Source organism: Physella acuta, unplaced genomic scaffold, assembly GCF_028476545.2.
Source record: "Physella acuta isolate Inbredline_101_S28 unplaced genomic scaffold, ASM2847654v3 ptg000527l, whole genome shotgun sequence".
Lineage (NCBI taxonomy): Eukaryota > Metazoa > Mollusca > Gastropoda > Physidae > Physella > Physella acuta.
The window spans coordinates 294,440-307,253 of NW_026732046.1; the positions used below are offsets into that span (position 1 = coordinate 294,440).

Consider the following 12,814-nt stretch of genomic DNA (forward strand, 5'->3'; position numbering starts at 1 on the left):
TTAGTCTTTAATCAATATGGCGCTATTAACACGATACGTTTTTGGTTTTTATCCAAACGCCAAGAAACTTTGGGAAATCGTTGAGAATACGCCAAAGGAAGTGTTTTTTCCCAGACAATTTTCCTAAAAGAAACTCTGACTTTTGCGGAGGTTTCTGCCATAAAATTTTTATTATATTTCTGAGGGTGGAGCCCCGGCAGTAAAGCGGTGCGGTTTGCTACCCACAGTTTCGCAGCCGCCATCTCTGACCCTGGGGTCCGTTGATTGGGTGTCCGGCGCAGCGGGTCAGCGTTACTACTCGATTCAGCGGTCAAATTGCACGGGCGCATCAGCAGGCACCCCGCCGGTCGCCTATATTTGTTTTAATGAGAACCATACACTAAGGATATGTCGGGATACTAAATTTAATTACTAACTCGAATAAGGGTGTCCTCTAGCGCATTTGCAGTAGAAACGGTTGGGCTCCCGTGTTACCCTGCGGCTTCCTGAGTGCACGAGATCCGTTAATTAGATGCCCGGCAGAGTCAGGGGTACTACTTGTTTCAACAGTCAAACTGCAACAGGGGCGGCTTTCGACGCCCTCGGCGTTCATTGACACCAATCACACAAGTATTCCACAAGGGACAGAGGTTGCACCTGGCTACATACGGTAGTGTAACCAGTCACTCCCACGACGCCCCTGACACCTAGGCGGTCTCTGAAACGTATTTAACCTCACATTTACGGAAGATGATTAACGTACACTCAATGCTCTCATACAGCACGCACAGGGGCGTCTGAGCGGTAGTGTGGACCAACCCGCGCCCCCGCAATAAAGTTCCGAAAAAATATAGCAGTTTTAGAAGACAAGGTCACACGACTAATGGTACATAATTGGTAACGCGTTGATGAAACCCTTACACATTGTTTTATGACTAGATCGCAGCAACACGGACCGGTACGCTAGTTAGTATAAACATTCTTTAACATTTCACGGATCGGGAAGAAGATTTTGATGTCTATGATGGTTCTCATTATTTGCTCATTACGATGATGTTATTTGTTATGAAATACATTTTAGACATGCCCATTGGGTCAATAGCTTGGCCATTCTCAGAATCGAACATATAGAAGCAGCTAAAGTAGATCTCAATGAACTTATTAATTATTTTACAAAATTAAAAGCATGAAAAAAAAAACAGATCTAAATAAATCATGAGCAATTTTTCAAAATGAATTTGTTCGGTTAGTAGCGACACAAGGTCTGGTATTACCCTACGTGTTTACTAAAGGTGTCACCCCATAGTTCCCAACAAGTTTGGATTTTCGGAGGGGTGTTAATCCTCACTCACTAATCTTTTATTACTTTAGCTCAGGGGTCTCCAAACTTTTCAGCCCGAGGGCAGCATTAAGTATCAAATATCAGTTCGGCGGCCAGAGTTTCTTTAAGGCATCTCTTCAGGGTGGGGCCCCCTTCCCCCCCCCCACAGAAAATTGTCCACCCCCCACCCACGGTCCACGTTTGCTCTCGAATTGTTCTTAACTTATTTCGTTTTTAAAACTGTTTGTTCCAAAATTTGAAATGTACTTTGATCCAAAAGTGTTAATATTAGGAACGTCTTCCTTGTGCAAAAACCTAAGAAAACCCATCCGCCCTTCATTGAACGTGTCTCTAAGGAAGTTATTTTCTTGCAATTCAATGACCTCCAGCTGCAGTTCATCTTTGCAACTGGCCACATTTGCTTCAAAATCAGTCTCTCTTCTTCTGCCTTTAAATCCAAGTCAGAGAACCGCTACTGAAACTGCAGCTGGAGGTCTTTAATGATCTCGTATGTAAATGACGTAAGGAACTTCAGCCGTAAAGACCTTGTACTGCTGAAAGTGCATCAATTTGTTGGCCTGTACTTGTTCCAAAAACATGACAAGTTTGTATTTAAAGGCCTTTAGGTGGGTGTATAGTTCAGAAACTAGATTTCCCTCTCTTGCCGTTTTAGGATCAGAAAATTAAAACTACTAGTTATGTCTGCAGCAGAGGCGAATTTCTATACCCACTCTTCATCAGACAATAATGGCTGTGACTTGCCATTACTTTCAGGAAGTCACCTATTTCTTTTATTAGATACTCTGCTCAGAATTTTCTCGCCAAATTAGCAATCTTACTGAGCTACATTTTCAAATTTTTTAAATTTTCTGGGCAAAGCTCCTCAGCCATCTCCAACAAACATTTTTTCAGTGGACAAAAAGATCGTCGCGGGCCGGATGAAATGACCTCGCGGGCCGCTTCCGGCCCGCGGGCCGTAGTTTGGAGACCCCTGCTTTAGCTGGATACAACATAGTTTTGACAGTAAATTTTATAATGTCTTGTCAAATTGTCATGCCTAAATGTTTTCATCCGATGTAGAGCGCACCTCTGCCCCCTCCTTGTGGCGCTACTGTGTTTGTTTACTTTAAAAAACAAATTAACTTATTTAAGCCTTTAATATTTTTTACAAAACTACATACTAATATAGTATAAATACACAATCCGGACGTATAAAATATAAAATGTACAGAATATTTATATTATTTTTTTAAATTCTCCATCATAAGTAGCAGATGATTTCTTCGTTTAACTCCATTGTAGCCTAAAGGCTAACAAAGGGTGCCCACTTATAATTTTTGCATAGGGGCCCGAAAACCCTAGCTAAGCCACTGACCACGGTAATGGGGCTCGTGGGTTGTGGACAGCAACCCTTCTGAGAAAGTCAACTGGACATATGGCACATAACTTGCTGATACGTGATAAAGACTTAGTAGCATACCTGTATTTAACACTTGACACTAATTTAGATTACCAACACTTGACAACTTTGTCGACTATATGTCAAACAATTAACACTATTGTAGCATGCTTATAACCAAAACGTAAAATTATTGTAGCATGCTTGTAACCAAAACGTAAAACTATTGTAGCCTGCTTATAACCAAAACGTAAAACTATTGTAGCCTGCTTATAACCAAAACGTAAAACTATTGTAAAACTATGACGCGCCCAGTGATCCAGCCATTGTGTACAACGAAAAGTTTCTAATGTTTGATTTGATTTTGTTATTGGAGACATTATATTACGTAACGTTTTTTTTTTGACGATTTTTACCTCCCTCGTCCGAATGGGATAAAATCGGTATTGTAAACGCCCTAACCAATTAAAAAGCCTTACAGATCTTTATTTAAAACACGAATGTAATAGTTGTGTACTAATGTGTCCTTTAATAAAGACAACTTATGGAACAGCGGATTTTTCCGCAATGACGTCGTGTTTTAGTACCATTGATCGACCCGCACATATCTTAATAAGTTTCCGACAGCCGTGCGAGGGAAACGAAATTCTCGTCAGTTCCTTGTACACTACAAGACGTTTTGATGTCAGGTCACCATCAGCTTGTTTACTAACTATCACGATATATTTCACGTGGAAATTAACGTGACACATTTGTTGCTTCAGAGAAAATCTTAAACTGTGAAAAGGGAGTATGTGCTTTTTTGTTTAGTTACAATTAGCGTGCACTAAAATACAATATTTTTTGTAATCAGGGCAAGCGTGACGAAATCCACCATTAGCTTATTATTTTAACGACAATTCATGGGTACTTTTGACAGATATGAAGACTGGCTTAACATCAGCACATTATATGGTTGCTCAATTTTTTTGTTTAAGTGTACTACAATGATTGCAAAAATCAATATTGCTAACCAGCAACGAAATCTAGATGGAGGAAAAAGTGTAGTAAAGAGAAGATGAAGATATCAGCTATATTTGTTTTTGTGTTGATAATACGTGTGGAAATAAAAATAGAACTTGTTTATGTGCATAGAATGTGTACTGGCTCGGCGCTGTGTTTAACACAGCAACTAATGCAACACACTCGTGTTTCTGTGTTGACCCACTACACACCAAAATACTTCCACAGCGATGAATAAAACAGTTGAAATGCACCAGTTGTCGCTTTCCGGTAGACTGAGTCACGGGTTGCGGGGGTTCTAGTGTTGTGTGGGGCATAGGTGGTGTGTGGGGCTTGCTGTGTGTGTGGGGCTTGCTGTGTGTGTGGGAAATAGAGTTGTTTGTGAGGCTTGGTAAAAGGTGTAGTAAAATAAACTTACTCTTTATCAATGTTTATTTCAACATGTTAAAGAAAACATTTATAAATGAAAGTGATTAACGTCATTGAAAAAAACAACAACTTAAAATTATACTCTTGGTGCATACATTTTGTGTGAGTCCAAGTCGTCAATTGTGACAGTGTTGGTTATATTTCTTTTTGTTTACCTTGACTGTACCTTTCGCATTCTGTAACCAACGGTAACAAAAGCATGCAAGCCTTATCAACTCACTATGTCAGCCACGCCTCACCCTAAAAATTGGTCTAGTAGACACACAGCTATTGACAATATTGTCTGAAATATTTCCATAGAATGTAACAACCTTGTTGAACATACGTAGCCTTGACGCCATTAGTTTAAACTAGAAACAGATGCATACAGAGGCATAGCAAGGGGAGTGGAGTAGATCTGTAGATTTATATATACTTGAAATAGTTTTTAGTACTAGAGGTGTAGAAATAAAAACTTGAGTCTGGATAGTATTTGTTACAGATTTAGATCTATACCCACAAAAGCCCGATGCCTATACTAGAGCAGATACTACATTCCATATATTATTTAGCTTTATTATTTAATTAGGCCTACTATTTATTGAATTTCGATTATTAATGTCATTAACTTATGAATGCTGAATCAATTTAATATATAAAATAGATTTAGATCTAGAGCCTGTACTGGATATACTCTATCTTAACCGAGATTAGAATCAGTGAATCATCTGTGCAGTTTTTAATAAAATACTCACACGTATCTAAACAGGTCAACTTGTGTATTACTAGAATTGAAATATTTTTTTGCAGGCAAAATTATTGGCAATGGAAAATAGAAGAGGAAAGGGAAGAGAACTTCAGTTAGCAGGTGAAGGTAAAACTATATATCTATTTCAAAGAGAATGTGTGTGACTAACTTGACCCAGTCATCTTTGCTCCTCGTGGGACATAGGGCCTCCACCATACCCTTCCCTTTTGTCCGGTCCCCGGCTATTAATTTTGACATCTCCCAAGACATCCCTGTTGGCTTCAGTTCTTCAAGAAGACTCCGCCTCCAGGTCTGTCTTGAGCTCTCTCTCTTTCGCGTTCCCTGGGGGTTCCACTCAAGCGCCTGTAAGTATCTATAACTTCGCAGATGCCCTACATTTAGGTAATCGATTTATTCATGGGTAATTCTTTTTATTAAATCTATCACTAACAATAAAAAAATATTATTTTTTTAGATGGAACTAATAGAAAATGCCAGTTAGACAAAATGAAAACTAAAGCAGGTTTTATTCCAGGTGAGTTTCTGCTTGGTCGAAACATTTCTATAACACGTAAGAGTGGTTGAACAGATTATTGCTGATGTGATTTTCAAAGATTTATTTTACAGCTGGTACACGTGTTGAGTCTGTAGCTAATCCATGGTTCTATTGACCTATGAAATACAACTGATATAATGTTAGGCCTGTGTGTCATACATTTTGACAATTATATATATATAGTTGATTCATTATTTATTATAGAAACAAATGAGCTTAATTAACTTGTCCTAGCATTGATATATATATATATATATATATATATATATATATATATATATATATATATATATATATATATATATATATATATATATATATAAGAAGTTATAATCAAATTGACAAAATGAAAACAATTTTTTGCTAAACAATATATGAAAATATTTAAGAACATTTTGTTAAAAAGACGTTGAATCTCCAGGACATCATGAAGCCGAGATCTGCTATGGAGGTGAAGCTGATTTACCTAAGCGATATACCAGCTGTAAGAAGAATCCAGGTCATGTCAACTTTATACCTGTTAATGATTTTAACTTGGATCATCTCCCCTCACGTTACCATGACGTCATCATGTTGGAGGTAATCAAAGCTTTGTCTGCCCTAACGGTCCTGGTAAAGGTCAAGTACACCAGTCCGGTTAGACCAAGACGTACTAATTTGTTTTGTGGCCAATATCCCTTTTATAACACCAGAGGAAGTGACGTGTTGAGGACAGGGACAGGAAGGGTGTATCAAGTGGACAAGTACACAGTGAGTGACAACAAGGGCACTTGTCCATGTGGCAAGTGTCAACACTCGGACACACCCAGCAAAGTGTGGGGGGAGGTCCATTTGAGGACAGCCACACACGTGGTGTTTGATGACAGTGAGGCGAGACAGACCAGGTGTGTTGTAGGTTTTGATGACAATAAATGTCCCGGGGTCAGTCTTGATGGCTGGAAGGTGAGGAAGGCAGACGTTGAGGGAGACTGGTGTTTGTTTTCATGTGTGTCATGTGACTTTGAGTTAGTTGATCAACTTGACAAGGCTTATCGGAACTTTGATGATCTTTGGGAAAAAGTTAGTGAAAAATACACTAAATTTGTTGATGTGGACAAGTTGACCGTTATTGTGTCACATCCTCATGGCTGTCCTAAAAAAGTCTCTGTAGGACAATGGACACAGAAACATGTAAGGGACGATGGCTGGTACAAGTACATGTACACAACATGTACATGTCCAGGCTCCAGTGGAGCGTGTGTCTACATGCCGGGGTATGTAAGGTGGCGACATCCCCACAGTGGATCAAACTCCGAAGGAAATTATAGCGGGAATGGTTGGACTTAATCTGTCTGTAACTGTTAATGCTTTTTCTCGCCTACACAATGTTAACAAACAAACGGACGATTTCCTTTAATAAACGTGTATGTGTCAAGAGTTTAATGTCTCATTAGCTTTGTATTCTAGACGTGAAAGAAAATAAAGACATTGTTAAGTTTGTTAGACGTTATAAAAACATAACCAAAATTCTAAATAAATATGCATTGCAGAAATATATATTCTGTTCTGTTATTTTATTTAACCTGGTAGTTATTAATATATATTATTCTTCATAGTGCCGCCTCTTTTGGAAATGATATTCAAATAAAATTTAAGACACAGCCCCAGCTGCTAAAAATAAGACAACCTCACCTGAGAGAAACTACGAACTATACATTGTTAACAAATATTGCATTGTATCAGATGAACGGTGTGAAGCCGCAACTGACTTTTATTTTTCTATGCAGTATATAAGAGAAGAATCGAATTGCGCTCTAACGGGTCGCAAACCCTGCGAATTTGACATGTTCTTTCCGCATAAGCCTTTCAAGGAGTATTGTAAACAACTTCCCAAAGTTTCATGGAGACAAGATGAAAGGTGTAGTAATGCATAAATGACAACCCTCCTAATATATTTCATCAGACTTTATTTGTCTTTTATGCAATACTATACCATTCATCCGATTGCCCTGAAACTATGTGAAGTTGTTGAGAATACTCCTCGGGATGTTTTTGGCGCCCCGGGCTATCCCGTGAGCGCTATGGCACCTACGTCAGTTTCAAAAGTGTGTTAGGCTATGGATACAATAGGGCGTTATAGTCTTTAACTAAACTGAAGTCTGCTCGATCGCCCACGCCCCGGCAGGGTGCGATTTGGCTACCAGGGATATCCTCTAAGCTATGGCGCATACGTTCGTTTTAAAGAGTGCGATATAATATGGAAAAGACGTACAATTATCGTCATTCTTTAAATTGAATCAGGGGCGTCCTGGGCTATGGTCGGGCTTTCTTCTGAGCTCTACTAAACGATAACGTGCGGGAACAGACAAAATTTTGTATATATATATATATATATATATATATATATATATATATATATATATATATATATATATATATATATATATATGCCTATATATATATAGGCCTATATATATATAGGCCTATATATATAGCACATACCCACAAAATCAGGAGAGAGGCAATACATGTGTGTGGGCAGTATGTGACGGTTCAGGTTCAGTGATTTGTGCCAATGTTAAAGGCAGTGTGATTATTTAGTACGGGGTAGGGGTGGCCAGGCAAGAGAACTACGACAACAAAATTTACGTATTAATGCATGAGATTGTGGATATTTACATTATTGCATATACGTGGTGATACTAGGTTTGATGTGTAGGCCTACACAATTCAAAAGGGTAAATAGTAAAAGTGATTAAAGTAAAATAAAATGTAGAAAAAAGACTACGAGGCAGTGAAGCGTGTCCTAAGTGGGGGAGAATGTTTTGGTTTGTTAAATGTATGTGTGTTGAATACGGGTGACGGGGTAAGAGGGGGGGGGGAGATTTCTATACTTCATCGGAAGTGTTTATTCTAATGTTTGTTGTGTTTGTTGGGCGCTGGCCTATTGGTGTGTAGATGGTGGGGTCATGGGGGTAGAGGAGATGGTGTGATCGTAGGAAGTGAATGTGTGTGGGTTTAGGGTAAGGCGTGTCAGGCGTTAAAAGCAGTGCCACGTAATCTACATGCTGATACTATTTATAGCGTGTTTGTTAATGTGCTGTATTTGTCGAGTCGTCTGTTAAAAATCAAATCTAGTATCTGTCTAGTGAACTGTGCATTGTAATGTTTGGTTCTTTTTCTACTTCTCCATATAGTTTGTCTGTAAATAACTACCTTCCTAGCTTTTACCTCTAAATCCGTATTGTCTTTTTTGTTTGGGGAATTTATTTAAAGTTATAGGTATATCAGCGTTGTAAGTATATTTTCTACCAATTATGTTTGACCTTAGGTTCTTTTTACAAGCTTTTATTTAACTTACTTCCCCTGTCGTCAGTCTGTCGTCAGTCTAGATCGAAATGCCGGAGCGAAAATTCGGACACTTCTTACTGACAGATATGGTTCGTAATTGATACCTTGGTCAAGACATGAAGACAATGCATTGTGACATTAAATTTTACTTAATTGAATGCCTAATTAATTTTTTATTAATTAATTTAAATTTGGACGAAGCAGTTCTATCCACACGCGTCATCACGGCAGTGTTGGGCGTGGAGCGAGGGGGGGGGGGGTCTCTACGTCAAAAGCGCGTCATCACGTTCAATAGGCGCGCGATGGTTTTTAGTCGGGTCAGCAGTCTAGTTCTTTACCACTAGACTACGCCTTCTCATAGTATTTTATTGAAACTTTAGCTATAAACTTGACAATGGTTTCAGACATGTAACTATTGTAAATAAAACATGTAAAGTACTGGGTCACTTTAGTATCTATTGGATACCTTTACTAATATTTAGGAGGAGAACCACGCTTTTCTTAATAGTAATTTAAATAGTATTGTCTATTATTTAGGAAGAGACCCACGCTTTTCTTTATAGTTATTTAAATAGTAGTGTATAATTTATTTTCCACATTTTAGTGCATTAATACATAAAAGCGTGTTATTAAAACGTTTTTTTATGAAATGTTTTCATAGTCTGGATGGTAGAGCATTCTAGATAGATGTGTGTTTCTGTTTCTATTATATTTTGTCTGCATAGTGGACAATAGTTTCTGGTATAATGCTATTGTTGTTGTATTATAAATGAGACTATATGTTAGTGGATGGAAGGGTGGTTTGCTGATTATTCTTGCGTAGTGTGTTAGTCTGTTGAGCTTGGTCTGCATATCGTATAGGTACCTCAGAAAGGGACTGTTGAAGGTCCGTGTTTGGTGGTTCTACAAAGGCGCATATCATTGTCCTTCGATTTATTTGTAATGGATGGTTTGGTTTCGCCGCTGATTTCCATATTAATGAAATGGGGCAGATCGTTTAAAGGAACGATGGGACAGCTCTCTAATTGCTTTAGCTGATTCAGAAAATTGTGACGATGGTATCCAGTTCGGAGATTTTATGATAAAGTTGATCATGGCTTCAGGTTCCTCTCTTATTTTTATCTACATGCAGCATTAAAATGCTACTGCAGTAGTCGGAATTTTCCCAATAAATTGGTTTGCCTAGGTTGTAGACATTAAATATTTGAGATCAACTAAAATTTATCTCGCCGGCTACGCGATCCTCAAGGGTAAACGTGTCGATACATCTTTAATTTTCTCTTTGAGCACCACCCTTAGAGTGTTTCGTGGGTGCCGTCCAGGTGCGGCTCCCACGATGCTAAATTTCTTGAAAAATCTACTCACTTTCTTTTCGGGGTATCTAGGGATGAGAGGGGGGGGGATTACATGACAGGCCTCAACATCTAGGAACTACAAGTTAGTGACAGGTTGTTTGAGTTGCGGTGTAGCAAGTGTCTAGGATAGTGAAATGGTGCAAAAGTAGTTTACTTAAAAGTTACGTTATATTATTGATTAAGTATTTATGTTGCCACAGATTAACATGGGAAACAAGTAGATAATTATTTTATAAAATTGTGTGGAATATTTATTGATTTAGTAATTTTCAAAATTAAAAAAGAAATGTCAGATACTGAAAAATAAGCGTTCATCAAATGTGAAAATTTGATTGGAAAATACATATATCAGGTAAAAATATGTCATCAAGTACTGATGTTGTCTAAAGATGTCAAAGTTGGCATTTGAGATAATAATATGACATCAGTTACTGTACCATGCGACTGGAGATTACGGGAGTGTCTTAGCCACAAGGGATCAAGGCCTATATACGTTCACTACTGTCTTTCATAGCTATGTCAACGAGGTGAGACAACCATCAAAGAACCAAATCAAACGCCGCGAGCATCAGCACCCACATTCAACAATGCGGACCGCCAAGAGACAATGTCAGTTGCTATGTACACTGCCACACCGACACTTAATCCAAACTCAAAATTTTGTATTTTTTAATACAAGTCACATAGGGAAAACAGAAAATCTTTAAAATGTTATGTATGCTAATAATTAGAAGAATAATGCAAATCACTGTTGAATGAAATATGCACGTCGCTTGTTTCGCATACCAAAAGTCGCAATAATCAATATTAAGGAAAACAATAAAACAAGTTACATAGATAAAATATATAGGTCGTCCGTTTAACTGTGGTCGATATTCCACTTACGTAAAGTATTGATTTATTTTTGTGTGTCTTATAAAATATACGAGGCTCCCAAGACAAGAATAGACAAAAAGGTTTTGGCGTTGGTCCATGTTGGCTTTGTGTCAAGACGACAGCTCCAGGACAACCATACAAACTAGGTCTACAGTCACTGTAGGTAAACACACAAGACTTTTTAAGGTAGGATTTGATTGCCTGAAATTTACTGATAGTATTTATAGTTCTACATTCATCCTATTGTCGAGTTATATTTACAAGTTGAACATCACATATTGACATAATTACTGATATAATAGCCTTTTAAAATTAGCTATTAACCGATATTTTTGTGTGATTTGCGTACCAGAGGAGCGTATAGATATACACATGTGTTTTGCCTTTTGCTTAAGCAATATTAAATTGCATTTTTTTCAAAGGAAAAGGAGATTTTTTGTTTTCATGGGAAATAATGAGGCTGAATTATGAATTGACAAATAGCCAACGTTCAGCAAACAAAAAAGTCAGTTACTTTGGCGATTTAAACGCTTTATCGGAATTATTTTTTATTTCATACCAAATGCTGGAATATTTAATTCTAATATTCAAGAGTTGTTGATATACAGATCTAGCGCACTGTGCTTTCATCTATCGAAGACTTTAAACAAAATCTACATACATATTTTTAGATTTAATTATGACAACATTTTATTCTACGTTTCATCTTAAAATATTGACGTGTGTATGGCCAGTATCGATAACGAATATAGACCTAGTTGCGTTCATCAAGTTTTTTTCAAAAAGTTTCACTTCAAAACAATTAAACACTTTTCATAAAACAAAGCCAATTGGTACTAAACTTTTAATGGTCCAAATATTTTATAATCGAATATGCTACCACTTAGTGAATTTCACACAAAATAAGGACGATGGTTGGGCCCGCAAAATCAACTTCTGTTGACGCGTGTGGACTGGGGGTTTGGTGGTTTGAATCCATGTGGACGTACAGAAGTTGAATTTCATATTGAAGAATTTCATTTTAAAACAAACATAATACTCGTAGTATGCCCGTTAAAATAAAATTAATACGACAGTGATCTTGTTTTAAAATAAAACCAAGATCATTCATGTTGAAGTTTATATTATCATAGGGGTTATCCGTATCATAGGTTTTATGATGCATGTTCGACTAGGAAAATTGGTGCGCATGATTGATGGTGCGGCCGTATATTGAACGAGAGAGTGTGTGACGCTGTACGCAAGAAAGTGACGTTTTAGTGTGAGTTCGTTGTTGTCGGGGAGGAAGTTAGAAAGGAGTCTAATCTTGAACTTCGGTGTGAAAGGACGTGTGCTGATTTACATGACTCAAGTTGGGAGATAGATATATGTATATATGAGAATAAAATATTGGACTAGGAATATTGAGTTGCCTTATCTCTGAGCGGCTCGTATTGGACTGAACGTGAGACAGCCTATTGGTTCCCAAGGGTAGAATTTCTCTCCCTGGTATTGGAGATGAACCAAATGGTAGTTGAACCGAGTCAAGTGACGCAAACCCTCACTGCATAGCATAAGCGTAACATGGTGGAGCAGGGGGGTATCGATCCCCGTACCTCTAACAATAGGCACGTCAAAGTTTTGACTTATTTTTACCTCCTCCTTTCGTTACTTGCTAACGTTACACATCGTCACAAAAAGACACGCCTCAGCTTGCCATCGGTCGTACAATTTCTGTTAAATTTTCTACAGAAGAGGAGCCAAAGACAGTTCAAGATTATTAAAATGGAAGAAAAAAACGGTCAAATAGAGTTTATTCCAGGTTAGTGACTAATCTACTAATACCAAATAAATACAATGT

At 37.8% G+C, this 12,814-nt stretch overlaps 2 protein-coding genes across 5 annotated transcripts in view; both read left to right on the forward strand.

Annotated features, from left to right (window-relative positions):
- The window catches only part of LOC131945149 (uncharacterized), a 58,394-nt gene that overhangs the window by 44,353 nt on the left and 1,227 nt on the right, over window positions 1-12,814 (forward strand). The window contains exon 1 of one of the 3 annotated variants that reach the window (XM_059306165.1): window positions 12,696-12,775. The exons of the other annotated variants lie outside the window; for them this stretch is intronic. Coding sequence (XP_059162148.1) covers window positions 12,739-12,775 — 37 coding nt within the window. The 5' untranslated portion in view covers window positions 12,696-12,738. Of the gene's footprint in view, window positions 1-12,695; window positions 12,776-12,814 lie in introns of those variants that run through there. 3 annotated transcript variants of the gene reach the window in all.
- LOC131945152 (uncharacterized) lies at window positions 3,303-6,845 on the forward strand. 2 transcript variants are annotated; one of them, XM_059306169.1, is made up of 4 exons: window positions 3,303-3,489; window positions 4,920-4,977; window positions 5,333-5,392; window positions 5,835-6,845. In XM_059306169.1, exons 2-4 carry the CDS (start codon window positions 4,935-4,937, stop codon window positions 6,737-6,739), a joined length of 1,008 nt encoding a protein of 335 aa, XP_059162152.1. In that variant the 5' UTR covers window positions 3,303-3,489; window positions 4,920-4,934; the 3' UTR covers window positions 6,740-6,845. The 2 variants fall into 2 exon arrangements, with proteins under 2 accessions (XP_059162152.1, XP_059162153.1); XM_059306170.1 differs by lacking the exon at window positions 4,920-4,977.

Excerpts from the sequence above, each read along its gene's own strand:
- LOC131945152 (XM_059306169.1), top strand. The coding sequence starts at position 4,935 with ATGGAAAATAGAAGAGGAAAGGGAAGAGAACTTCAGTTAGCAG. Across the intron at positions 4,978-5,332 it reads AAGAGAACTTCAGTTAGCAG|ATGGAACTAATAGAAAATGC; the intron begins GTGAAGGTAAAA and ends TTATTTTTTTAG. Across the intron at positions 5,393-5,834 it reads TAAAGCAGGTTTTATTCCAG|GACATCATGAAGCCGAGATC; the intron begins GTGAGTTTCTGC and ends TTGAATCTCCAG.